The sequence below is a fragment of the Saccopteryx leptura genome, chromosome 2, assembly GCF_036850995.1.
Source record: "Saccopteryx leptura isolate mSacLep1 chromosome 2, mSacLep1_pri_phased_curated, whole genome shotgun sequence".
Lineage (NCBI taxonomy): Eukaryota > Metazoa > Chordata > Mammalia > Chiroptera > Emballonuridae > Saccopteryx > Saccopteryx leptura.
In genome coordinates this window covers 378,254,055-378,281,679 of record NC_089504.1, presented here as the reverse complement: position 1 = coordinate 378,281,679, position 27,625 = coordinate 378,254,055, and the positions used below count along the sequence as shown (strand labels likewise).

Below are 27,625 nucleotides of genomic sequence, written 5' to 3'. Positions count from 1 at the left end.
ACTAGATATCAGAATCAGCTTTAACTAGATGCTACCAAAGCTAGGAGGGATGAGGTGCTTGTAATGTGGCGGTGGGAGTGGGTTCTAATGTTAATTGTCAGGCTTCTACACCAAAAGAAGGTGACATTATCCCACCGCATACTGAGTCACAGCCTTACCTTGAGAACCGCATATTCAAGCTGTTCCTCATTAACTCTGAGTTGATGGGCAGTTTGTATGACAAGCTCAACCAATATTCTTCTGTTCCAGCAACTTCTCCCACCAGGTAGCTACTCAGAGAGTTGTTTGCAGGTTTCTGTCATCTGGAACAGATAAGTCACTAAAGCCTTGATATTTATAAGATTAGTCATTGGGAACTGTGGCTCTCAAATTTTAGAGTGCTTGTTTAAAACACACATTCGTAAAACCATCCTCAGGAAATGACCGTGAGTTGAGTGGGGCTAGTGCTGGCACTCTGCACTTTAAGTGATCACCCCAGGTGTATCTGGTCCGCACTACGGGGAGTAATGCTTGGGAGGAAAGAGGGCAGGGCTACTTACTCCACATTTACAGAGAGGAGCTAAAGGCTTTGTAGTAGTAGTAATAATAATAATAATAATAGTAATAATAGTACCTCAGTAGTACTGACTGAGCACTCCTTATGAATCAAGCACTGCACTAAATATTTTCTACGTTGTTTCATTTAACACAATAGCCTCACGAGATAAGCATTGGTAGCTCTTCTTTGTCCAATAAAAAAAAATGAGGCTTAGAGGCCAAGGTCACACAACAAGTGGCAGAGCTGGACCACAAACCCGAGCCTGCTGATATCACAGACTGGCAATTAATCCTGTCCCTGTAGAGCTCAAGCGGCCCCTCAGCAAACAAATGTTCCATTTGAAACTGGCTTTCTACATTTTTTATTATAAATGCTCCTTCTCTTTGGTTGGGGTTCCTTGGACTGTATCAGGTGGTCTATAAAAAAAATTCCTAGTACTTGGCACTGAACTATTACAGCTGTGCATTTGATCATGCAGCTCACTGCAGGGCTGGGCTTTCGGTGAAACAGCAAGATGAACATGAAGTGTCCAGGACGGGGGAGGAGGGGGGTTCTGGTTGGGAACCAGCTAAGGCGGTGAACACTCAGTGGCGAGAGTCAGCAAGGGACCGGGGCTGCTGCAGCCCAGGAGCTGGAGGTGCAGGGTATAGCAACAGGTGCGTATTTTGCGATCTCTGGGGCAGAGAGAATTGATTCCTTTGAAGACAAAGTTAACTTGAATGAGGAACTCTGGAACATTATCTAACTATTCTGCTCTGCTCAGGGTTCTGAACAATGTGTGGGTGGCTGACCAGGAAGCTGGCTTGCTGACAAAGTCGACCTGTGTCCGTAGAGCATAGGCATGGGAAAAGAACGGAGCAAAGTAGTGTGATGGCTCCCATGTCTCGAGTCGGGGTGGGGGTGGGGGAATGTCTCAGAGAGTCCCTGCAGAAGGCCCAGGGAGCCTTTTTCCTCATTCCGCATGTCCCTGTTTTTCAAGGACTTCAGCCAGATGTCACTATAGGAAGAAAGATCAAATTGTAGCATAAGGTATTGTAGTCACTTTTAAGGAAGCACTATTGCTTAGCAAGGAGAGAAGAGAAACAGTTTTTGTTGGAATTTTTTTTTTCTTTTTAGGTGAGAGGAGGGGAGATAGTGAGGCAGACTCCCATATGTGCCCTGACTGGGATCCACTCAGCAACCCCATCTGGGGCCAATGCTCAAATACTGAGCTATTTTAAGTGTCTGTACCCAGGGCCATGTTCAAACCACTGGCTGCGGGAGGTAAAGAGGGAGAGAAGGGGGAGATGGAGGGGGAAAAAAGGAGATGGTTGCTTCTCCTGTGTGCCCTGACTGGGAATCAAACCTGGGACATTCATACACCAGGCAAACGCTCTATCTAGTGAGCCACCAACCAGGGCCTGGAAATCTTAAAAAATGGAAAAAAATGAGAAGTGAGTGAATGATCTCTGCTTTACTCCCTCCCTGTAATGTATTAAAAGTGGGGGTCTCGGTGGACTTCTTATTGAGGGAGAGTAGGTTACAAGAATCTCTTAAACATCAGGGCAAGCATGTTATACTTCAATAATACAGTTTCTCATAATGGTCTGTATATTTCATGCTATTTTAGGCCTTCTCACCTTTGGGTTCATACTTTTTGTTTGTTTCTTTTCGGGAACATTCTCTTCTCTCCTACTATCATGCCTTACAGTTGGCTAACTCCAACACATTTTTCAGAACCTAGCTTGAGTCTAAAATGCCATATCGTTAAGTAAGCCTTTCTTGATCCGAGTCTGGCTAAGATTCCCTTACTTGCTCCTATCACACCACTTGTTGCTTATATTGAAATGAGAGGAGCAGATGTCTAGCTCTTCCCGACTATAATGTCCCAAGGACGGGGGTCCTTTCTTACTCACCAGTATGAACTCGAATGCCTGGCATTGTGCCAGGTGCTCAGGAAATGGTTATAGACTTGAAGACCCAGATGTGAAGTCATGTTGCCTTGTCCAGGCACTCAGCCTCCGTTCCTCGGTTTCTTGTAAGTGATGTTCAAAGTTGTATGTCCTAATTCTAAGCTCCAGAAATGAATCTTGAGTCCGATGGCCCTTTCAATACCAGTCTTTCTTCTTTCTCTGTAGCAAATCTGAGGTCATTTTTAGCTTTAAAATCTCAAGGTTTTGATATATAATGTAAGGTAATACTATTATTACTATTATTAATTAATACTATTATTAATAATGGTGGCAGGATCAGATTAATGAAACACCTTAGAGTTTCTTTGAAAGGACCATCTTGTAGATTATGAGATCCATAGGAATGGGTTTTATTTACTCAGCAGCACATCTATATCTGTAGGGTAATGGGGTGCCTTTAAAAAGGGTTTTAGGAATCTAGCAAATCTAGTAGCGATCTTGCTGAGTTAGAAGTGTATCTCCAAAAATGTCTTGTACAGTGAAGGATCAGAGTGGGGTGAAGTACCGCGAGGGGGGTGGGGGAGATACTTGGGCGGAAATCATAGAAGGCTTTAACCGTGGAAGAGGATGGTCAAAAATGGCAAATTCACTTTTTAGAAAGTTTATTTTGACAGCAGTCCATAGAGAATACATTGAAGACTGGAGGCAGGAAGTCGATTCCTTCTTTTTCCCATTCGCCTAGGTACCCGTCCACCCCAGCAAACAAACGTTTTCGGACGCTTGATTCTGAGAACAGACGGTAGTCAGGCCTGGGCTTCTAACCCTCTCCTGCCACCTTGCCCATCTGTGCGGCTTAGGGTGAATCACTTAATCAGTCAGTGATTCAATTTTATTAACTGAAAAATAAGACTAATAATATTCATTAGTGCTTCCTAGATTGGTTGGGAAGATTAAATAAGATAATGCTTAAGAAATACTTAACACTGGGCCGGGACTTACTAAACATGTGTGAGTTTTCTGCCATTGTATTAATATTAACAATTTGAGGTACAGAGTTGGGAGAGGTGGCCGTACTGGGGATGGTTAAAGCCACGGGTGTGCAGACCTTTGCTGCAATGAGATTCAAATCAACATTGACTGAACAGATTTACTTTTAGACACACTTGTGTCACCAGGGAGAGGAGGAGAGACTTTTTAAGAACAACACAGCTGATTAACAGCCTTATAAGCACAGAGACTACAGGAACAAATGACACTGTAAGCTGTTTATTGACTGTTAAAAGAATTTTAGGTATCTTGGGTGACATGGAGGGTCAGCTGACATGGGGCCACTAGGGGATGAGGGAGTTGTGGACATTCTGATCGAGTGTTTCATATTCATGTGGTTTTTGGATCATTGGAGTGACTTTCCTTCTAGGCAACAATGACTTCCCTGCCCCTGGCTTGAATTCCTCCTTAAGAGGCAGTGATCGGTAGGGATTCAGGGTTTGAGGAAGGATAAAGGGATCTCCTCATCGTTCCTGAGTCTGGAATCGCCCTGTGTGAAGATGTCTCTTATCTAAGGAAAAAACAGAAGCCAAGTTGTGGGGTCTGAGGTAGTCATGTGCAAGGTGTCAGCCACACGGCAGTGCTTCTCTCAGCAGACTATTGAGGTTAGGGGTGGAGTTCCAGGCTGCTCTCCCAGCAAAGTCATCTTAGAAGACAGTTCAAAACTTGGAGCACTTGGCTGTGGGTGGCCATTGGCCCCAGAGAAAGGAGGTTTCCCAGAAAGGTGAGTCCTTGAGTCTGCAATTCAGGAGCTCCGACCCAAAGATGTGTGAAAACATCTACTTGCCACGATCTTGAAGCTCCACTTTCCCAACCAAGGAAAAGGAACTTATCATAATTTTCTTTATTAGGGTTTGTAGCAATGGATGAGTTCAGAGTCAGAGGTAAGAATGTTATGGAATGGGCGAGAATCTGAAGAGCCCCATTTTCTAAATCACAGTCAATGTTAGAATCATAAGTACGTTTCTATCAATATATTGAAATTCTGTCTTGGGGTAAAACAAAAGCACTGGGCCTCCGTGTCCTTATACATCCTGTGGTCACATTGTCTTTCTCTGGCCTCCTTCCCCCTTCTCTCCATCACTTTTCTCCCAGAAGTTAGGACACTGGTCTCTCCCCACTGCTGCCCTTCTCCCCACACCTGCCGGTTTGAGCTCTGGGTTTCTTTCCCATTCTCTCTGCTGAGGATCCCCAGGTGGAAGTTTCTGCTGAAAGGGGCATGGTTTTCATTGCAAATGGGTCCAGTGAGACATCCGAGGTTGCAGGTGGATCTTCATGCAAATGACAGTGTTCCCTTCCCTGCACTCCCCTTCTTCAAGGGAGGCCCGGCTGAGGCTCCCAGAGAGAATCCCAGAGCCCTGACAGCCTCAGTCCAGGGCTGTTTCCAGGGTGTGATCCCGACCTTGACTGCTCCGTGGGTGAGAGGAACCCTTGGCTTTCATCCCCTACCCCCGGTGCTTCTGTGGATTTCGGTCACACCGGCTTTCCTTCCCGTTCCACCGTCTCCCTCCTACTTAACCTTTTCCTTTTTCCATCTCTCTCTCATTCTCTCAGAGCAAAGTAAACACCTTTAGAACTTAACGGCATTTAATGTCTCCCCTTCCTGTCCTCATCTCTTCTCCTGCTGTTCCATTAAGAGCACAAGCTAATGCCCAGACGTAATACCAAGTTGCTGTAAGGTACCCGCAGGAAATGAGTTTGGGAGGAGGCTATTGTGGAATATGAGAACCACTGCCGTGTTTGTCTTCACTTTGGACAGCGACACAGGGACCAAAAGGCTTACAAGGAAATAGTATGGTGTGAGCTACAAGTCAGAAGACCCAAAACTTGTGTCTAAACTCTCTGTGATCGCAGGACACTTAGCTGCTCTTTGCCAATGAATGCATCGGTCTTCACTGTTAAAATAGGGATTATAGAATTTGTTGTTACTACCCAGGTGGAATGATTTAAGAACCCAGTGAAATAACACATATTACTGTTATTTATATGGAAAAATATCTCCCAGACAAAATGTAAAAATAGCATTGGTGGCTGATAGCATGGGATGATCTCTAATGAGTCTTTAAACTCTTAAATTCTGTCTTTTCCTTGATAGTTCTTGACATGTAATAGGGGTTCTAACAATATTTGGATGAATGAACAGATGGGTGGGTGGGTGGATGGATGGATGGATGGATGGACGGACAGATGGTCAGATGGATGGATGGATGGATGGATATCTATGTAAATGTCCAGTCGCCCTATTTACTCCTTCCTGTTCCTGCTTCCATTTCACATTGGCACCACTGCCCTCTTCTGGCCAGTGACAATATTACGGTGCAGTGATTCTGTAGTTGGACCCCTTTCTCCCTGTTTCTCCCCAGCCCCGAACCTTGTCTCCTTGAGCTGGCTCTTTGGGACCCATCTTGGCCTTCAGTCACTCACAGCCTGTCTTTCCTCCTCCTCCCTCTCCACCCTCCCTCCATCCTCCCTGCAGCACTGCCAGTAACTCAAACCGCAGCACGCCAGCCTGCTCCCCGGTCCTCCGGAAGCGGTCTCGCTCTCCCACCCCACAGAACCCGGACGGTGACACCATGGTGGAGAAGGGCTCAGATCACTCCTCTGACAAGTCCCCTTCCACGCCGGAGCAGGGTGTCCAGCGCAGCTGCTCCTCACAGTCCGGCAGGAGTGGTGGCAAGAACACCAAGGTGAGCTGATGTCCCCGCCCCGGACTCTGTACTTGCTCATTAGTTGGCTGGCCGGAGGGTGGTGTTGGAGGGGCAGTGAGGTAGACAACCCCTTCCTTGAGGGACCCAATGTGATTGACCAGCCCTAGTGTCCCAGAGGGAGCCTTTACTCAGTGACACGAGGGTGGGGAGGGCCGGGAGACCCTAGTTAAATGTGATCTTCCCAGCTAAGCACCTGGAGAGGTCTAGGCTCTGGGAATGATTCCGTGGCAACTGTTACTCTCCGTAGGAGCTGGGAGCCTCCTGTACCTTAGATCTGGAGGAGGACCAGGAGGGGTCATCTGTTTAGCTCTTTTATCTTTTTCAAATTTGAGGCAGAAGGGAACCTTTAGTTGGAAGGACCATAGTACCAGGAAGAGAGTCCTCAGGGAAGGTGGCAGAATGCTGTGTTTAAGCTCATGCTGGCCCTCACCCTTCTTCCCTTAGTAATATCCCATTTGATACTCATCTGTCCAAAAAGACGGTGGTGGGGCCTCTCCACACACCCCCCCCCCAGTGTGTCAGCACTACCGCCTCGCCTGAGCACCCAGGTGTTTGTCTAAGGACAGGTGTGCAGCAAGCCCTTGGGGGAGGGAGTTGGGCTCCTTAGGGTATCCCAGGGACTCCCCGCCCCAGTCCTGTGGGAAGCAGGAGACATATAGGTCTGGATGCTCCTTCACAAAGCCCCTTTGACCATTGGACTCACATGCCCCGAGGTTGGGGTGGGGGCTGGGAGGCACGGGAACTGCCATCCCACCTGAATTTGTCTTTTGATTTCTTGTTCTTCCTCTCTTCCCCACCATTTCCCACATCCCTTCTTTGCATGCATGGTCTTAGTCTCACAAGCGCCTCTCAAAAGTAAGCCATCCTTCGTCTCTGTCTGTGGTCTCCCCTCGGATGTCGGATTGTCTGTAGTGCTCGGCACCCTCCCCCTGCTCCCGCCGCCCATTCTGGCCCCTGTCTTGCTTGGTCCCTCCCCTAGAAGGCCAGCCCACTGCCCTCGGCAAGCTGGCTTGAAGTTACAAAGGGACCGTTTCCACTGCACCTGAGGTCGGAGAACAGACCCGAGCCCCATCTCCCCCTGTCTCTGCCTGCTCCCCAAACACTGCCTGGGGCTGGGACCTATTCCCTCCTTACATGGTGCCATCTAGAAGCAGAGTCTGGCCAGGGCTTAGCCTTTTTCCTTTGGGGAAGGGAGGCTCTTTCCAATTGGGCCTCGGTGCTGCTACCCCTTCAATCTGCTTTGGTGGGGTTGATTCCTGATTCCCCGAACGAGTTGATTGAGGGTCACGGTTTCCCACGGGAGGCGTCCACAGTGCAGGAGAATGACCTCAGGAGCCCCCACCTGGCACCCCTCTCCCTCTGCCTGCCCACTGAGAGCTGCTCAGACTGAGCACCCCTCCCCGCTCTCCCCCATCACCCAGCCCGGGGGCTTCTCATGTCTTAGGATGCTGGAGAATAATCAAGGGGACCTCTTCTCCCAGACGGCCTGAGCCCAGCACCTGGACTTTGATGGGTGTTGGTAGTAGCCCCGGTTAGGCTCTGTAGCAGGTAGCCAGGTCAGGGAGGCTGTGCCGGGGTCTGCTCAGGACCCCAACATTTCAGAGGCCGGAGGAGAACGTTGAGTGAGCTGTAGGTGTTGTAGAATGTCAGGGTTCGGTTGTAACACCCTTGGGGAAAGGGGCTGGGGAGGACCTGCAGGACTGAAAGCTGAGGGGTGACTTAGTAATAATCTTGGGCCTCCGTAAGAGTTTTGGGGAGGAGGAGGGTGAGCAGCTGTTGTCTTTCCTGAGGAAAGAACAGGAGGCTGCAGGGCTAATCCTCCAGTCTGTGACCTTCAGGCTAAAAGTACATCTTGGTTCTGAGAAGGTTGAATGCTGTTGGCTGTGGACAGGGGAAGAGGAACTCTGACTGGGAGTGAGGAAGCCAGGAGGAGTTCTCTGTGTGTTTGGGTGACTTGGCGGTTATAGATGTATCTGGCGATTAGGGTTTTGAAATGACCTCTGCCATCTCCTCTTGAACCCCTCACACCTCTAGAAGGGAGAGAGCAGATGTTGCCACACGTGGGCATCAGGTTATCTGATCTCTCCTCATCTGCCCACAGTCTCTGCACACTTTTCCACTCTAAGGTGAGGCTCTAAGCTTCCTTGCCTGCTTACCCTGTGCCTAGAAAGGCACTCAGCAGAGCAATACTCACTGATGGTCATTAGTCACCGCCACTTACAGAGCGAGTACCCAGCAAGGAGGATTTGTTAAAATCTCCTAAGCAGGTCTTAGGAAAAGGAATGAAAAGCTGGTCCCCGCCCTCGGGCAGAACACAGTCTTGAGAAGGGAGATAAGACACTAGACTATTCACAAACCAAACCTGAGCGTGGTAGAACTCCAGGAGTGGTTGGGGACGTTTTACGCAGTCAGAGGCAGGACGCTCGTGTGTGAGCGGGGTACCTGGGACGTGTTTCAGGGAGCTGGTGCCCTGAGTCAGGCTGGAACTCTTGAGATTTTGGAAGGGCAGAATGAGGCCTTAGGAAGGACCGTGCGCTGAGCATGAAGTGCACGTGAATCTCAGCCCCTGTCGTAGAGCTGAAGAGGGAGGTGCCTGAGGGACTCCAAGTTTTCTTTCCCTCTGAAGAGCTTGGGTGAGGCAGTGCCTGTCCCCAGTGCCCCAGGGGACACAGACTCTCGGAGTTCCCTGGCTTTGGGTAGCCGCCCCCCACACCGTTCTCTCACCAGTCATGACCATCGTCACCACCAACACCATAATTCTCTCAGTTCATTTAAGCCAAGACTGACTTGTGTGGGCAGGGCCCCCTACTGGCCCAGGTGGGAGAGAGAGGTAGCAGCTGTCGGTCTGGGAAGGGCGCAGGGAGGACACAGAGCGGGGAATGAAACACGAGAACCAGTATAGGACTGGGGTTCTGCACAGGTTGGGGCCTGGAGTAGAAAGTGATGAGAAGTGTGCTTGTGTGGGTGTGGGGGGTGGGGGGGGGCAGACCCCTGCCCCCTGGGGGGAACATTGTCTCCGGTTGACCAGATGTTTCCATGGCAAGGGAGCTGGTAGCTAGAGCCGCTGTTACTATTGTCCTAGCCAGGCCACCTCGATCCCTGTCTACAGCCCACCTCATAGAGGAGGGGACCTCATTTTTTTTCATGCAAGTCCTGCCACTTCCCCATAGAGCCAGCCTCATACCCAGGGCCCGCCTTCCTTTCTCAGGTCCTCCATTTCTTCATGTGGTATCATGTAGGGGCTGGACTAGCTCGTCAGGAATATCCCTCTCCTGTGAATCTGTCACTCTGCTGCTGAGGCTGACCTTAGTTGCAGCCCTGACCAGAACAGTGGGCTAGAAGACCAACAGGCTACTTTCCACTTCCGGGACCCCTTGAATTTGCGCTACCACCCAGCTTCTGCTCTGTAGTGCCGGCTTGCGGCCACTAGAGGGAGCCAGCGGCCCGTTTCCTGCTCCCGTGCGGCTGGCTGCCTGATCCGGGGTGGCCACGGAGGAGGGTCCCAGTAGTCCTCACATCCCGGGTGCTCTGCGCCATCGGGCTCTGTGTGTCTGGGCTCCTTTTCCCCTTGACTTCTTCCCTGTTTTCATTCCTAATTTTTGTGGTTTTCTTTTCAGTATAACAGATTTTACCTGATCAAAGTAAGAAGTTGTTTTTGTCTCCCGACATCGGTTAGATGTAGAGCTCCTCTCGTGCCTGCTTTTGTCCCCTCACCCCCATCTTCCCGACTCCCCACTGGAAGTCACTGCCCCGGGGAGATGTGTTTAGGGAACCTGGGTCTGTTTCCAGGGGCCTTGGGTTCCCCGAGGCGTTTGCTCTTCAGAGTTCTAGGAGGCAACAGAAGTGAGCTCTTACCACCAACAGCTCTGTCTCGGGGTACTTTCCCTGACCCCCCCTTTTAGCCAAACCCACTTATAAACTGTCCTTTATCCCCACTCCATAGTTCTGTTTTTTCTGTGCCTCTGGCTCAAGGAGGGGCATTTCTGTAAGCCTACGAGGGCAGACGGCCTCCCTCCTGCCAACAGATGACGTGCTCTCGCTCTCTGCGGCCCATAGCCCCTCTGGCTTTCCTGACTTCCCTCCCCACAACCTGGGCCCACCCTGTCTGTCAGGACCTCAGTCCTGGGAGAGCAGAGCCCCCAAGGATCAGATTTGCCTCCAAGAGGCAAGTTCAAGTTCAGTGACTCATGCCCACAGTGGGCACTCCTGGAGACTACCATGAATTAGGCTGGAGGGGTGGGTGCCCGTTTTACCCCATAGCCCCCTCCATGGTGGCAGATCGGAAGCTGCCTAGAAATAGCTGGTTACGGGTCGTTTCACACTGAGGGACGAGACGGAAGTCCTTGCCCCTTCACGGTGTGTTTCCCATTTTTGTATTTGACAACACCCATTCTTAGCCCCCAACAGAAGAGCAAATACTCCACGCTGGAATAACCCACAGCTAGTTAGGGGTGAGACCCAGGTTCCCTGGCTGTGCCTCTGTCCCTCTGAAGTTCTCTGTCACAAGCAGATTTAGAAGGGACTTGCCTTAGCATGGCAGTATATGAAAGGAACACCCCTTCTGTTCACCTGAGCCGGGAGGGAGAGAGCCCTGTCCAGCAGCACTCAGGACCTTGGGTCCCCCCGCCCAGCCCAAGTTCTCCTCTCCCCCTTCCCTCTTAGGGTAGTACATGAAGGTCAGCATAATGGGGCGAGGAGCGAGGGGATGGGTGACAGAGTGTCCTCAGCTGTGAGGCCGGTGCCTAATGAACTGGCTCTGGTTTGGTGAAATGCAGGGAAACTCTTGGCGGTTGAGGCTGACCATTCCCAGACCACGCCTCTCCACAGCTGGGAAATGTGCTTTGATGAATATCTACACAGCCTCCTGACCTGTGACCGCAGACTCAGGACCCAGGAATTAAGTATCCCGATGCTGAAAGGCTTACAGTCTAATTTTTAACTCCAGGTCCAGTTTTCTCATGTGACAATAAAACCCTCCATGATGAGTAGTTGCTTTCGGATGTTTGGATTTGGCCCCCTTACCCGCTAAGACCTCTGGTTTGGAGGAGGAGACAAGGCCATGGCGGGAGTATGTGACTTTCAGATGGGCCACGGTGGCAGCCTTTGTCTGGCAGTGACTTTAGAAAGCATCACAAAGACGGGATTGAGGGCCTGCCTTGCCGTCTGCCCCTTTGGCCATATTCTGGCCGCTTAGATCAGGTGTGAGGTTGGAAGGAAACCAGTCAGCGGCAGCACCGTGCATGTCACCGCCTGCTGACAAGTTTCCCTTTGGAGTGAAGGTTGAGAGTCTCTGTAGAGCTCTTCCGGTGGAATGGGAGAGCTGGTGAAAGGGAGAGCACGTGACCACAGACTCTCACTTGCCCTGCACCCCACCAGACACGCATACAGACACCCTGAGATAGTGGCTACCCTCTTCTTCCCTTGGAAGCCAGGCCCCTTAAGATCCAGCGGAGGGAATAGAGATTGTTAATTGGGCCCAGGCTCCACGCGTCTGCAGACAGACATCTGAGGTGTTGACCTATCCCTAGTGATTCCTCACCTGAGTTACACCATTGGCCAGCTTCTTAAAACTGGAACTACATACTCCAGCCCCAATCTAAACTGATTGGATCGGTGCCTCAGAGGGTGAGGCCTAGGCAAGGGTATGCTTGTATGTGTGTGTGCCCCTGTTCCTATCTGCTCGTCTACCGTACTGGTGGGGTGTTTGTGAAGACCCCAGGCCACCACAATCCGCGATAGACCAGGCACCACCTTAGCTCTCTCCTTCTGAAAACACTTTCGGTGACTGTGAAGATGAGTAACCTTGGCCCTGGGCTGGGATTGGAGGGCACCTGAGTTCTGGAGCTGGGACGCAGGCCGCTTTGTTGGCATTGAGTTGTGGCAGAAAGTTGCGGGGGACGGTTAGCGATTACAGGCTCTCGGTTCCTCCCAGTGCCGAATCCCTCTCCCCCGCCCCTGCCGTCCTCACCGCGAGGATCAGCTGAGCAGAGGTAGGAATTGACTCCTCTGCTCAGTGACCGCCCAGTTGGAAGAACGTTCTAGGCAGCCCCTTTTCGTCCCTTCACACCAAAGCATCCCATATCCCCCGCCTTCTCCAAAGGGGCTAACTTGGAACAGGAGGCTGGGGTGGCCTCCGTCTGCACTTTGCTTCTGGTCAGGGCCCATTGGGGACCGGGTCTCGGATGCCTGCCACGCATCCCTTCCCCCATCAGAAGAACCTTGTGATGGGGCTCCACCTCCCTTCCGGTTGAGCTCTAGCTGGCGCTGCCACTGCCTGACCCCCAACGCGGCAGAGCTTCCAGCATGGACTGCTCCCCGGGCCTGCCTCCTGGAGCTGCCTTGAGAAGGGAGGGCCTCTTGAGCAGCCACGTGGGGAGCATCCGGCTGCATTTGGACTCCTGTCCCTGCCCGCCCTCGGCTGTCTGTGTGACCTTCCCTGGGGAGCCAGGACTGCCCTGGCTGTGCCCACCCTCTCCGCCCTGACTAACTTGGTCTTCTCTTTTATTTTGTCCTTTCAGAAAAGCCAGAGCTGGTATAACGTAAGTATCCCGTTTCTCTACTCGGTGGGACGTGGGGGGCGGGGGGACACGGGGAAGGGGGAAGTGGAGAGGTATAGAGAGCAGCTGGGCCGCCTGTGCTCTGTCGCAGACTGAGGGGCCTAGACGGGCGGGCCTTCGCCCTCACCAGCCCCTCCCTCAGAACCAGACACAGTGCGGATCTTCTGCAGTAGGACTGGACCGCTGCCAGGGGGTTTGGTTCAGGGAGAACGGGGGCGTGGCACACCTCATCCTTCCTGGAGTCCCGGGCAGGGCTCCTCCAGACGGATTGGAGGAGACCAGTCAGGGACGACCGGACGGAATTTGAGGACAGAGCCCTGGACTGGAACTTAGGGTCACAGTTTATTTAACCAAGACAATTTGGGGAGAAATTCAGTCAGAAAACTTACCCCAATAGCATAGAGAGTCTGTCCTGTGTAACTGATTTTGACACACAACCCTCCCCCAGTCCCTTTCCAAGGCATACCCCAGAAGCCCCAAGGGCATGCCACTTCTAGAAGATTCCACCTTGGTGAAAGTGTAGCCTGGGGTCATCCATGAGGGTGGTTCATTCAGCTGCTCCATACCCCGAAACTGCATTGTGGAGCAGGGACTCCTCCTGCTCACCTAGGAGGCGCCACAGGATTTTGACCCCCCACCCCCCAGAAGCAGGTGGCCAGCAGGTTGTGCTCCACCCACTGGGGTGCACGGTGGGGGGACTGGCAATGTGCAGCCGTGGCCTCAGGTCATTGTCCTTTTCTGAATCTGCCGTTCCCCACATGGGATCACGATAGTGCTTTCCCTGTCCCCTCACCCCATGCTCTGTTTTAGCAAGTGACGTGGGCGTGGAGAAGGTGTGGGACAAGGTGGCAGGAAGACGGAAGTTGAAGACACTCTGGGAAGGGAGGGTGGGGACGGGGCGGGGCAGGCTCGGGCTTGGTGTGGGGCCTGGGGAGGAATCCCTTGTGCATAGCGGGGAGGGGGAGGGGTGTTCTCCCACGCCGCTCAGCCAGCCCCTGGGTCAGGCACGTGTATGTCAGAGCGCCCTGTGGCTTCCGACCTGCTGCCCAGCAGGCCCCTGTCCCTGGCGAGCAGGCTCCATGGCTGGTTGATCTGCCTGACTTGGCCCAGCCCAGCACGGCCAGGGCAGAAGTCGGTGGGCTGTGCTGATGGGCGAGGAGGTGAGGGCTGAGGTGGCCCCCGTGGGGGAGAAGGCAGCTTCACCCCTTCATTCCCATCCCTCCACCTTGAACCCACCATGGCCTTCACTTGCCTTGTGGCCGCCCTGCTGTTTAAACTGACATCCTGGAGGAGAGAGGAGCTTCCATTGTGTGGGGGGCAGGTGGGGGGGAGAGGGGTGCTTTCTGGGGAGCTGAATGGGGCTTCCGCATCCTTCGCCTAATAAAACCCTCATCCCTCCTGAGTGCATTGCACAGTTAGTGTCCCCCGTGGGGAACTGGGAGCCCATGCTGCAGACCCGTCAGACGATGGAAACGGTCAAATCGAGTCTCTCAAGTGCTTGTCCTGTGGCGAGGCTCTGTCCTCCCTCCTCTTGGCTTTGCTTTTCTACCCGGCTTCTCTGTTTCCTCTCACTCTTCCTTTCCTCGAGTCCTCCCTTCCTCTCCGGCTCCCTTGTCCTTCTCTCCACTTCCGTTTCACGTCTCTTCTCTCCGATGCCCAGCCTCCCGCTGCTTCCTCTCCTGCTCCTTGCCGGTTTCCCTTTGCCCGTCTTTCTCCTGTCCCACCACCCGTGAGGGCTGGCATCGAGCACTCACAGAGCGACGGCCAGAAACACGTGCTGCCCCCTGGCTGGGGGGGCCCGCTGCCACCCGGGGGCCCTGGGACCCAGGGTTTCGATCACAGATCAGTGAGACACAGCGGGGCAGCCGGCGTGGCTGGAGGCCTGCCTCCTGGGCCAGGTCCACCTGCAGCCAGACACATGCAGAGGCCGTCGGCCTTACTAACTCTGCAGCGGGCCTTATAGAATCGTCCCCCAGAATGCACTTGTTTCCCAGCCTTGCCTGCCTCTCGCCCTCTGTCAATCCTAGGCTGTCTCTTTTCACCCTGTACCCCTCACCTGGATGAAGCCTGACTCCCCATCCATCACAGACTGTGCCCTCACAGAGGCCGAGCATGCAGGGGACTCTGCTAAGCGGTGTGCAGTGCCTCCCTCCTGACCTCCCCTCTCTTGGACCCAGGCTGTCACACTGAGGGCCTTCCAAATTCTCAGTGGTACCAGATGTCCTGGGACACGTCCATAAATGTCTTCCTGCTGCTCCGTCTTCCTCTGCTCCCCGGTTCAGGGTCGCCAGGCAGGTGTGGCTCCCTGTCGCTGTTCTCCACAGCCCGGCGCTGCCCTCTTCCCGGTTCTGCTGAACTTCCACTGTGGGTGGCCTGACCCGGGCTGGGACAAGGAGCAGAACAGAACACATGGAGGAGGGAGATAGAGACGGCAGGTGGATATTGGGAGAAAGAGGAGGCCAAAGCTGAGAGGTGACAAGGAACTTCTGAGCTACAGTGTCAAGAGCTGTGTCTGCTATATATAAATATATATTTTTTTTCATGTGTTTTACATCCAAAAAGTGATTGGCAGCTGCCATCGTAGGGGTGGGGGTGGAGCCCTGGAGAGACCAGCTGCTAGGAACACCAGGATCCCCTCCCTCCCCCAATTAAAAACCTGCTCTCTTTCTACGGCCAAGACCAATGCTCTGGCCCTGGGCTTGTCCACTTTGGGGTGCCGTTCCACACAGCAAGCATCACCCCATATATGTCCACTCTGATGGTCCCAGTATGGCGTATCTGTGGGCACAAACCTGGGCATGGCTGTTACCCTACCATGTTCACCTGGTTTGATCAGGGAGCTGTGACCTGGGTGCTTTTCAGAGCCACCTAGATCAGTGCGGATGGGCGTAGGGTGTGCCCATCCTCCCAGACTGCGCCTGCGTAGTGCGTCTCTGCGTCTGTGCTCCTGTATGCAAATGCCCCTCCCATCAGTCTGCGGAACTGTCCTTGCCCTGGTGGTCTCTTCACGGGTTGTCAGGAGGCCCTTGCCTGGCCCCTGGGGCTTTGACCCACTTCTCTGTTCTCCCTTAGTCTGCTCGGCACTCCTACCAGCATCTCTATCGCCCAAGCTGTTTGGACTCTGACCTTTGGGTCCCATCTCCCCTTGTCAGCGTGGCTGACAGCCTCTTCATAATCTCCCTCCTGACACCAGGGATAGGCCTGTCTCCTCTGCTGCCGCAGGCCCATCGCTGCCATGGAAGTCCCACCAACAGATGTGGGGTTGCCCTCTGTTTGCTGACGGTCGTGGGGCCACCGCGGGCCCGCAGGATTGCCTGGGTCTGACAGGAGAAGCAGCCGCCCGGCATCTCCCTGCCGCCGCCTTCAGCTGGCTGTCTTCTGCATTTTACTGTTATCTGTGTAGCCGTGATGACAGAGCACCTTGGCCTAAGGAGTGGGTCCCGCGAGGGGAAGTGGCTGGATCCCAGGGCACGTGGATGGGCTGAGGCGTAAGAGCTGCTTTTCTCAGCCCGGGCTACTCAGGCCCAGAGTGACATTTGAAGGTTGTGCCATCTTCTGCCGCCCCAAGTCCCTCCGGGGCCTGGTTACACCTGCCCCCCCCCACTTGACCATCCCAGCTTCATTCACCAAGCCACCCAGTGTGGGGAGGCAGTCCCGACAGACACGAGACGGAGGGATGAGCAGAAACAGGGCCTAGCTTCCTCGGGGGTCCAAAGGCAGACCTAGAGGCGGAAAGGCGGACTGCCCCTGAGGATGGCCCCCGCTGGGTACCGTGGGCTTGCATCGCGGATGAAGGACACAGTCACAGAGATCTCCCTGGGGCCTCGGGTGGGCAGAGCCACTGTCCTCGGCCTCGCCTCTCTCTCCTGGGCGTCACTCCAGGGCAGCCCGCAGAAGGAGCATTTCTGAGACCAGAGGCCAGGCCCCCAGACCCTGCCACTGCCCTGACCTTCACACCCCCATTGCCTGAGCCTCCCAGTTGGGGATCAGAAGCTGGCTTTCTGGTGATGAGGAAGGAGTAGTCCCCAGCCCCTAGAGAGGCCAGGCATGTCTGGCAGGCATCAGATCGAGGGAGAGAGAACAGAGCTCGATAGGAGTGGCATTGGCACGTCTGAGGGGCAAGGAAGGAGTGCAGAAGGGGGAGCCGCTGGCGACAACCTGGCAGCCGGCTGTTATCTTCTGGGGACTGACTGCTTCCTCTGCCATCGCTCAGCTCCCCTGTGTGATTGACACCTGGTTTTGAAGAGTCTTCCTGTTCCCTACGGCCATCCCGAACTTTCCACAGGGTTGTCCCCTCTGCAGACTCCAGGGCAGACCCCCTCCCAGCCGTGCCTCTCTCTGCCTTTCTGTACAACCCCCATGCCCACGTAGTCTCTCCCTTCTTTGCGCAGTCACCCCCTCCCACCACCACCATCCTGTCTTCCTATCTCACGTCTGGCTCCTCCCTACCCGGATTTGGTTGGAGGGCTAGGGTTTCCTTTGAGGGTCCAGATTAGTTTCTTCCTAGACAAGGCCCATACTCCACCAAAATCCATCTGTTTTCCTCCTGGGCTCCTCCCCACCCGTCCTCCTTGCTGCGGTAACGGGGGAAGGGGTACCACTTGGTCCCAGCTCCCAGTGTTTGCCGTAGAGTTAATGTTTAGCTCAGGGCCAATTCCCTCTGCTTGGAGCTGCCCTGCCCTACCCGGCTGGCAGTGGGAGGGGTGGGGGTGCGGGAGACAAAGGCTGACGCTCTGAGACCTATCTTCCAGGGGTGAGCTGTCTGCATGTTTCCTGCACCTGTTTCACCCCATTGCCACCCAAACAGTCATCTCTATATTTGAGCCACAGCCATCATCAGAGGTTTCTGAGGAATTACTGTAAGAATCAGCCCTTCTGGATACCCGTTCACCTTGGAAAGTGGATTGCTGCGTTCTCCTGTGACACTGCAGGGGGCAGGGCTGACACCCGCAGGGCGGAGAGATGCTCACATATGTGATTTGGAGGGTTCGGGCAGGAACTGGGCACCCATGACCCATGCATCTAGAATGCACGCTCTGTGTGGTTCGGTGTGGTTCTGTGTGGTGTGTGCACACAAGATAACTTGTGAATAGGAACAGCTGTAGATGTGAGTAAGGAATGCACTCGTACGGTAAATAGTTTTGGAGCAGTTGACATTTGGAACGCATCGTGCCAAGTGCTGTAGAAGATACAAAGCTGTTCCAGGCATAGGTCCTCCCTGGAGAAGGTGTTATGGTGCAGTGATGGCCTCGCATGGTGTGATGGAGGAAGGCAGTGGCTGTGCCCCAGTGTGTCCCCTGAGAGAGGGGCACAGGGGCACGGGGAAGGAAGGATGCAGGACTTCCCAGCCCCAGTGCTGTCTGACTCCTGCCCCTGGCATCTCTGTCTCGAGTTCCTCGTGCCTTCGTTGGCCTAGCTCCCATTCCTCTCTGGGACACTTCAGCTTCCCTGCATCGGGCTCTCTCCTTTGGACCAGGGGCCAAATTCTCTGTCCTTTGCATCGCTCCTTGACCCTCAAGGCCTGAGCTGCCTGGGAATCCTCTTGGCCTTGATGCCCCTCCCGCTCGTGCAGGAGGCCGGGCGGGGTGCCTGGGAAGGAAGGAGATGCCTCAGACCGGCCCCGGGAGCTGTTGACCTCAACTTCTCCAGGCCCTCTGTCCAGCTTCTCCCATCAGCACGTCTGCAGTGAGACGAGTTCCACTTCCATCTCTCCTGTCGCTGCTGCTACAGGGAATTTAGTAAATGGATGGATCCGTGAGGAGAGAGTTTGTCTCTAAGAAGTCCCTGGCTGTTTGAGTCTCCAATTTCTGATTTCATCATAACAGCAGTGTCCTGGGCACCTTCTCATCCCCTCCCCCACTTGGCACCCTGGCCAGCTACTTTCCATTGCAGGAAACATCTGCTGGGAGGCCAGGCCAGGCCGGGGGTTACTGGAGGACGTTGGCCAGTACCATCACCAGATCCTGTAACTTGAAGCATGTGTAGGGCTCCGGCCCTGCCCGCCCACCCGTCCTGCCTGCCTCCCTCCCTCCTGCCACCAGCGAGTCTAACAAAGAAGTTGTTTGCTGGTCAGCCAAGAGGAGTACGGTCTGGGAAGAAAGGGGTGTGTGTAGGGGTGGGGGTGAGCGCAGGCTCTGTTGCCACAGCCATTGGTGGCAGCTCTGCCTGGGTGAGGACAGTGAGTCATAGGGACCAGTGTCCGCCCAGAGTGGAGATTGCACGTTGAATGGGCTGCGTTATGGGACAGGCCAGACAGAGCTGGAGAGCTGGGCGGTAGTCCTCTCCTTGGACTTTCAGATCAACTATGAGCCGCTCTGCTGGATGTGAGTAATTGTGGGGTGGCCTCCGGACTGGGCTGTGGGGTCATCCTCTTCTGGTGCAGTTTGCCTGTCTACCAGGGGCCGGCCATTCAGAGTCCTCAACTAGTGCTGAGCACCTGCTGTGTCGACTTCCTCTTTTGGCCTAGCCAGCATCTTGGAGTGGCTGCCCACACGGACCGGGAGGAGGGGCTCCACCAGTCCCCTCTGGGTCACACTTAGCTCGAAGACCAGCCACATTGTGGGAGCTGAGCAGGGTGAAGCAGCACCCGGCCATGGGAGACTGGCCAGCAGGCCTGTCCTAAGATCCGTGTTGACCACACCCTCCTGCTTGTGAAGTTTTGCGCTGAGACCGGAGCTCTGGGAGAGAAAAGGAGGCCAATCAGGGACACGCAGACCCTGTGCCGAGAAGCCCGAGGTCACCCATTTGCGGTCAGTCCAGGTGGGCCTGACTGTTTTCATCCTGCGGGGACCGAGGGGAATCAGAGCTCGAGTTGCGGGGCTCCGTTGAGAGGTGTAGCCTTGGGGCGCCATGGACTCTCTGACGGAGTCGGGGGTGCTCTGGAGCCTCCTGCTGGAGCAGGACAGCTGGCCCTTGCAGTGGTACCTGGAGAAGCTCACGGAGGTGCCTGCAGATGCGGAACTCGGCTGCTGGCATGGATCTGAGGAAATCCCAGCCGTGAGTGTGCGACCTCCTCTCTCTGCCTGTGTGACGGGTCTCCTGCACCCTGGTCATTCCCCACTCCGCCCTGCCACTCGAGGGCTCCACATATGACAATCCTTGAACCAAAATGCGTTAGCCCTTTTCAGTTAAAATAGGTGAGCCTTGCCCTTGGAGGAGATAGCGTTCAGAGCATGAGGTTGGAAGAAGAGGGTCCTGGTCTCTTGCGGCAGGAGGGTATGCGGGGGCCGGCCGCTCTAGTCTGTCTCTGATCTGTGGACTCTAGTAGGCAAAGCCTGGCCTACCTTGTGCAGCATCCCGGTGAAATCGGGGAGTTTATTTGCCAGCCTGGATTAAGGGGTTCCTGTACCCAAGCCAGTCCTTGTAGGATGGGCTCACTTCAGAGGTCAGGGCTGGGTGTGCCTTCCTTTTTCCCCCTGGCATTGTTCCAAAGAGGAGAGGAATGGTGGCCAGACTCCCGGGACCTCCACCTCTGTAGATGTCTGAGTTCCCACTCAAGATGAAAACAGCGAGGGTGGGAGAACAGTGTGGGAAAAACACCAGAAATAGGAGGACTGCCCGGCATCAGAGAATTCGATGCCTGATGTCTGGTTTCTCCTGAAGGGAGTTTGGGACCACCTGGTAGGTTCATCCTCAGGTTGATGTCAGAACTGTGGTAAAATACACATAACATAAAATTTACCATCTTAAGTACTTCTAAATATACAGTTCAGCAGTGCTAAGTACATTCACATTGTCGTGTGACCATTTGCCAGAACTTATTCATCTTGCGGAACCATATCCCCTGTTAAACAAGAAGACCACCCACATTGTAGCAGCTGAGTGGGCAAAGCAGCACCCAGCCACAGGACACTGGCCTCTCCCTCCGTCTGTCCCAAGAACAATGCTGACCGCACCCTCACTTGGGAAGTTGCATGCTGGGAACAGCTCTAGGAGAGAACAGGAGGCTGGGTAGGGTCTCAGTTTCCTCGTCAGTAATAAAAGGGTTAGATTAGATCATCCCCCGCAATAAAAGACCTGCCTGTGTGCATGGAAGGCTAGTTTGCAGCCCAAAGTAGGTGGCTATCTCATCACCAAGAGAGTGTGTTCTGATGGGCATCTTTGTTCCACTCTTAGTACGTGTAGTATGATGGCTCAGACTGGGAGCTCTGGGTCAGACCACCACTGTCTGATTCCTTGTCCACACTCCTGCTTAGTGACCACATTCCTTGGGCAAGGTGCTTCACTTCTTTGTGCCTCAATGTCCTTCTGTGTAAAATTGGAGAATAAAACCCCTGTGGTCCAGTGAAACGCTGTGTGTGAACGGCCTGTGACAGTGCTTGGTACCTGGTCATGCTCATTCCTATTAGCATAATTGTGGCTCTGGAGGTCGTGTAGACATGATTAGGGACTCAGCCATAGTCAAGCAAAGGTTTTCAGTGTGTGGACTCTGTTCTGTGAGGCCAGAGGGGCATTTAGATTGGATATCTCGGTATTGGTGTGGAAGTAACCTGCGGGTCGGAGGCGTGTTATATTCTGGGGTCCTTTCTGGCTGTAGAAGTCATGAGATTGGTTGGCTTCCAGATGTTCACTCTGAGTGGCCCTGATACTTTGGTTCAAACACATGGCAGGTGATTTTCGAAGCCTGGGATTCCCCAATATAGCATTGCTTTGAGGTGGTTAGGGCATCAACTATTGCAAGGAAAAACTCATTTTTATACGCAAGCCAAAATGAAAGTTTAAAATTCAGGTTAATTATACAAAAAGCAGTTGCAAACATTCTCTTCCCTTTCACTGTTCTGGAAAACCTCTCTAAACCGAAGTCACGTCATTCGTTTCCTGTCCTCAACTTCCTGGAATGCTCCTGTTCCCGCCGGCACACGAGCCATCAGGCCACTTGGCTCAGGTAGTCTGAGTGATCTGTGTGAGGTCGGCCACAGCCTCAGCTTCCTTGTGGGCCCTTCAGCCTTGCAGAAAAACAAAAATACCAGTCCACAGCTCATGTGCTATTGTCGCAACCGCTGTATACTTGTATACTAGTGGGTTCCTAGGCAAATGGGTGAGAGAATGTAAATGTCCAAGACCCATCAGTCACCGTCACCAGGACAGTCTGTTTGCATGCGTGTGCTTCTGGCAGAAGTAGGTCAACAGTTTGCCTGGGTGGAGTGCAGATGTCTTTGTTGTGATGCATGGCTCTTCCTGCATTGTGCAGCTGTCCTTATCATTGTTGGCTGCCGTTCATCTACAGGGCACAGGTCTTTTCTTTTTTTTCTTTTTTCTTTATTTTATTTAAGATCGTGAACTTAGGAAGAGTGGGGTTTTCGAGTGAGGAGGATTTGCGAAGGCAGATAATGCATATGAGTCTACATACACTGAGGCACCCCAAAAGCTAGTTGGGCACAGGGGGTGTTAGTAGGTGAGCACAGGACCAGAGATCGAGAGATCTGTTGCTGGCAGCCGGGAGACCATGGGCAAGGGGCCTTAGTTTCTTTGTTGGTAAAATAAGGGTTTGATTGGATAATCTTAAAAAAGGTGGTGAGGGGATGAGGTTGGTTGTGTGAAATTGCCAGATTTACTTTTAAATTCCTTACTATGTGCTTATTCTAGTGCTAGTGTTTTGAGGTTCTTTTTATTAATTCAGTCTTTGCAAAAGAATGATTCCCCCGAGATATAATGGACATATAACATGTGCTAGTCTGATTCTTCCGCCCCCCCCCCCAAGATATGAATTTCAAACACAGCAAGTACTTACTGTTAGTCATGATAACTTCTTCTGAGGAGTGTGCTAGGCACCATGGTATTCTGAGTCCTGCTAGGGGTAGGGGGGCTCCCTCAGGCTCTTACTTTACTGTCAGGGTGGTGCCTCCTGCTGGCTGCAGGCAGAACAGCAACAGCTGGCACGGTGGGCTCCAGGGAGCTCCCCAGGGGTGACCCCCTTCCTTTCTCTTCTTAGGCTCTAAGGTAGGCCCTGCTAAGTCATATGTTTGACTTTTTCTCACTGAAGGATACTGGATACAAAGCCTCTCATGGTACCAAGTTCTCTGCATAATGATTTTCCCACGCCAAGCCCCCTCTGCCTACCCTGGCATGCGAGCAGGTGCTCCTCCCGCACCTTCCTGCCCTGCCCAGAGCCTGGGAACATCCCGCTAACCTTGGCCATTGTCCTGCAGGTGTTAAGCCCCACTTACAAGCAGAGAAATGAAGACTTCAGGAAGCTCTTTAAGCAACTTCCAGATACGGAGCGCCTCATTGTTGGTGAGCTGGGTGACTGGCGTGGGGGGCCAGGAGGAAAGTCTGGGTGTTCTAGGATGGCACTCAGGCTTCTTCTGCCTAGAGGTTGCCCCAGTAAGAGTGTCTAGAGGTTCCCCAGTAAGAGTGTCTAGAGGTTCCCCAGTAAGAGTGTCTAGAGGTTCCCCAGTAAGAGTGTCTAGAGGTTCCCCAGTAAGAGTGTCTAGAGGTTCCCCCAGTAAGAGTGTCTAGAGGTTCCCCAGTAAGAGTGTCTAGAGGTGCCCCAGTAAGAGTGTCTAGAAGTTCCCCCAGTAAGAGTGTCTAGAGGTTCCCCCAGTAAGAGTGTCTAGAGGTTCCCCAGTAAGAGTGTCTAGAGGTGCCCCCAGTAAGAGTGTCTAGAGGTTCCCCCAGTAAGAGTGTCTAGAGGTTCCCCCAGTAAGAGTGTCTAGAGGTTCCCCAGTAAGAGTGTCTAGAGGTTCCCCCAGTAAGAGTGTCTAGAGGTTCCCCAAGTAAGAGTGTCTAGAGGTTCCCCAAGTAAGAGTGTCTAGAGGTTCCCCCAGTAAGAGTGTCTAGAGGTTCCCCAGTAAGAGTGTCTAGAGGTTCCCCCAGTAAGAGTGTCTAGAGGTTCCCCCAGTAAGAGTGTCTAGAGGTTCCCCCAGTAAGAGTGTCTAGAGGTTCCCCAGTAAGAGTGTCTAGAGGTTCCCCAGTAAGAGTGTCTAGAGGTTCCCCCAGTAAGAGTGTCTAGAGGTTCCCCCAGTAAGAGTGTCTAGAGGTTCCCCAGTAAGAGTGTCTAGAGGTGCCCCAGTAAGAGTGTCTAGAGGTTCCCCCAGTAAGAGTGTCTAGAGGTTCCCCCAGTAAGAGTGTCTAGAGGTTCCCCCAGTAAGAGTGTCTAGAGGTGCCCCAGTAAGAGTGTCTAGAGGTGCCCCCAGTAAGAGTGTCTAGAGGTTCCCCAGTAAGAGTGTCTAGAGGTTCCCCCAGTAAGAGTGTCTAGAGGTGCCCCAGTAAGAGTGTCTAGAGGTTCCCCCAGTAAGAGTGTCTAGAGGTTCCCTCAGTAAGAGTGTCTAGAGGTTCCCCAGTAAGAGTGTCTAGAGGTTCCCCCAGTAAGAGTGTCTAGAGGTTCCCCAGTAAGAGTGTCTAGAGGTTCCCCCAGTAAGAGTGTCTAGAGGTTCCCCCAGTAAGAGTGTCTAGAGGTTCCCCCAGTAAGTGTCTAGAGGTTCCCCAGTAAGAGTGTCTAGAGGTTCCCCCAGTAAGAGTGTCTAGAGGTTCCCCCAGTAAGAGTGTCTAGAGGTTCCCCCAGTAAGAGTGTCTAGAGGTTCCCCCAGTAAGAGTGTCTAGAGGTTCCCCCAGTAAGAGTGTCTAGAGGTTCCCCCAGTAAGAGTGTCTAGAGGTTCCCCCAGTAAGAGTGTCTAGAGGTTCCCCAGTAAGAGTGTCTAGAGGTTCCCCCAGTAAGAGTGTCTAGAGGTTCCCTCAGTAAGAGTGTCTAGAGGTTCCCCAGTAAGAATGTCTAGAGGTTCCCCCAGTAAGAGTGTCTAGAGGTTCCCCAGTAAGAGTGTCTAGAGGTTCCCCCAGTAAGAGTGTCTAGAGGTTCCCCCAGTAAGAGTGTCTAGAGGTTCCCTCAGTAAGAGTGTCTAGAGGTTGCCCCAGTAAGAGTGTCTAGAGGTTCCCCCAGTAAGAGTGTCTAGAGGTTCCCCCAGTAAGAGTGTCTAGAGGTTCCCCCAGTAAGAGTGTCTAGAGGTTCCCCAGTAAGAGTGTCTAGAGGTTCCCCCAGTAAGAGTGTCTAGAGGTTCCCCAGTAAGAGTGTCTAGAGGTTCCCCAGTAAGAGTGTCTAGAGGTTCCCCAGTAAGAGTGTGTAGAGGTGCCCCAGTAAGAGCCAATTCAAGTAGGAAAGTGTGTCCAGAAACAGGGAGAGAGTATGTCCGGAGCACTGACCCCTTCGGTTGGGGCTCAGGGCTGAGCACCACATGTGTGGTGACCTCAGAGAGAGTCTGACCCAGAGGGGTCTTGCCCATTCTTATCTCTGCAGATGGTTCAGCAGGAAAGGGGTGGGCTGGTTGTGGGTTGGGTATTTTGTGCCTCTGATTTCCCGGCTCCTCTCTGCTGTCTCAGCCAGTAGTGTACCTCACAGCCTTCATTTTCCTGAGGCTGAGGTGCTAGGGACTCTCTCCGCTGCTAGTTCTAACACACGTAGTCAGTGGTAGGCACTTGGGCTCCCCTAGTGCTGGTGGGAGGGATGGCATGCATCGTTGGTAGTGGTTTGCCGAAAATGCTTCCTGACGCTGAGCTCCTCTGTTCCCCATCCTACCACAGATTACTCCTGTGCACTCCAAAGAGACATTCTCCTTCAGGGCCGACTCTACCTCTCTGAAAATTGGATCTGCTTCTACAGCAACATCTTCCGCTGGGAAACTCTGGTAAAGACCGGGGCTCGCTCCCTTGGGCTCTCCCTTCGGTGGGGACTTGGCAAGCTGCCCCCCGTTCTTCCTGTTGCTGACATTGCACTCTACCCAGCCTGTGCGCGATTAACATGAGCACATGCCCGAGTCTCGAAGTCTAGATCCCCTCCACCATGTCTTCCCCTCCCACCCTCTTCTGTGTGGAAAAGAGTGTTGAGAGCGTTTGCCAGAAGCAGATGCTTGGCAGGAGTCACCGCAGAAGACAGAGCAGGAGGAGTAGAAAGGGCATTGGCCTCGGGACTCAGGAGAACTGGCTCGGACCCTTTTCTGGATTCTGCGGCTAATTCACTGTGTGATTTTTAGGCTATTCCTTTATTCTTCCTTTGTGTCTGTTTCCTCATCTTACACACTAAAGCGGGTAAAGATAAACCAAATGACTTTTGTGGCCCCATCCTGTACCCCTGTTCTGTTTCTCTGAGTGGCACAGTGGTGGGAGCTCTGCACCTTTACCAGACTGTGTAGCAATGAGAGAGGAAGCTCCCTAGACCGAGAATAAAGGCACCCTTGGACTCTAGGCAAGACTTAGTTGCCCCTCACTCTGTGGTCTCTGTGAAGCTAGGGGCTACCCCAGGTGATCTCTAAGGAGGTTTAGAAACATGTCAACCGATCTGATTTCCTCTGTCTGAACCGGTACCCTGTGCACGCTCTTTGTTGGACTATATTAATGCCGCTCCTTGCTTGTTATCCATTCTCTGTCTCCATGGGAATGCCAGCTGACTGTCCGTTTAAAAGACATCTGCTCCATGACTAAAGAAAAAACAGCCCGCCTCATCCCCAACGCCATCCAAGTTTGCACTGATTCAGAAAAGGTAAGTGCCGTCTAACCTTGGTCTTGACTCCGCCACCCCTGAACCCCAGTGCCCCGACTTCTGTGTTTCCACCCTTCTGTCGCATTCACTGGGGAGGCCATGGAATTGGGGTGAGAGCAGTAAAGCGATGCACACTGGGGGGACCTCCTCGTCGGCGGGCAGGGTGTGTGGCGTCTGAGCAGGGGTGAGGGAAGGGGTCTAGGACATGGGATTTGGAGCCAGAAAAGCTGGATGTGAGTCTTGCAACTGTAGGCATATGATGTGGCCTCTCTGAGCCTCAGTTTTCTTATGTGTAATATGGAGCTGGCAATACCTAGTTAACAGTCTTGAAATTACATCACACGCTTGAAAACACTAGCCTGTAACACGCAATACAGATGCAGTTGTTATCACTGTGTCTCCACACAGCTCATCAAGCGGGAGAAAGAACCTCATATGAGGTGAATTGTTCCTGTGGGTTTGGGGAAAATGTGGAAGACAAAATTTAGAGCAGAGAAAATAGTGGGATCATTGACCTTTACCAGAGCCTGAAGACTGTTGGCTCCAGGGCTTGGGGCAGGACTGGGTTTTTGCCCAACACAACGTTGACAGTGCCTTCTGACTCAGGTGGTTCAGTGATAGGAACCATGAGACTTTGAGATCAGAGAGTCTTTAGTCTGAATTCTGTGTCTGGCTCAAATCAGCTTTGTGATTAGAGAAGTCACCTACCTTCACCAGCCAGTTTCTCTTTGTTAGGTATTAGCTTGTAGGACGATGCTGTAAATTTATTTACACCATACATTTGTGAAGCACCTCAAATATGTTCAGTTAAATCTGATTGTTGTCTTTCTTCCTGCATGCTATAAAGTCTCCCCACGAATGCGTAAGGTCTGTGAGAGAAGGGATCTTTTTCCATTGTGTTTGCTGTCATATCCCAAACATGGAGAATAGTGCCTAGCATGGGCTAATCTTACATTTGTTGAATTATTGCATGATTAGGTGAGTGGGTGAGGGGTTTGTCTTCTTGTTCCCTTAAGGCAAGCGCACAGCCTCCCCCCCCCCCCCTCAGTTCCAGAAGGTAGGCCAGGGATGTTTTTTATGGAGATGAAACTTCAAACAAGAAGAGGGAGCCCTAAGGTAGATGAACAGGAAGGACTTGTTTGCAGTGGGGACTTAGAGGTCTCACCTATCTCTGTGATCCTCATCACTAGAGTCCCTGCACTGTGATCAGGGGTAACTGAGTATACGAGGATGAAACCAGTAGCTTTTTTTTGAAAGGAAGGAGCAGCATGTCTTCATTCTTTATTTTATAAGTCCTAACTGACCTTTCTTGCTGTTTTCTCTTTCAACCTAGCACTTTTTTACTTCATTTGGGGCCCGGGATAGGACATATATGATGATGTTCCGGCTGTGGCAGAATGCTCTCCTCGAAAAGG

General features: G+C 52.8%; 1 protein-coding gene across 9 annotated transcripts in view; it reads left to right on the top strand.

Annotated features, from left to right (window-relative positions):
* The window catches only part of GRAMD1B (GRAM domain containing 1B), a 184,114-nt gene that overhangs the window by 131,331 nt on the left and 25,158 nt on the right, over nt 1-27,625 (top strand). For 6 of the 9 annotated variants that reach the window (XM_066365293.1, XM_066365294.1, XM_066365302.1 and 3 more), the window contains 8 exons: nt 5,954-6,164; nt 7,020-7,040; nt 9,803-9,826; nt 12,704-12,724; nt 22,891-22,975; nt 25,256-25,359; nt 26,115-26,210; nt 27,544-27,624. In XM_066365293.1, coding sequence (XP_066221390.1) covers nt 5,954-6,164; nt 7,020-7,040; nt 9,803-9,826; nt 12,704-12,724; nt 22,891-22,975; nt 25,256-25,359; nt 26,115-26,210; nt 27,544-27,624 — 643 coding nt within the window. The remainder of the gene's footprint in view (nt 1-5,953; nt 6,165-7,019; nt 7,041-9,802; nt 9,827-12,703; nt 12,725-22,890; nt 22,976-25,255; nt 25,360-26,114; nt 26,211-27,543; nt 27,625) is intronic. The other 3 variants (XM_066365298.1, XM_066365297.1, XM_066365296.1) reach the window with 1 other exon arrangement.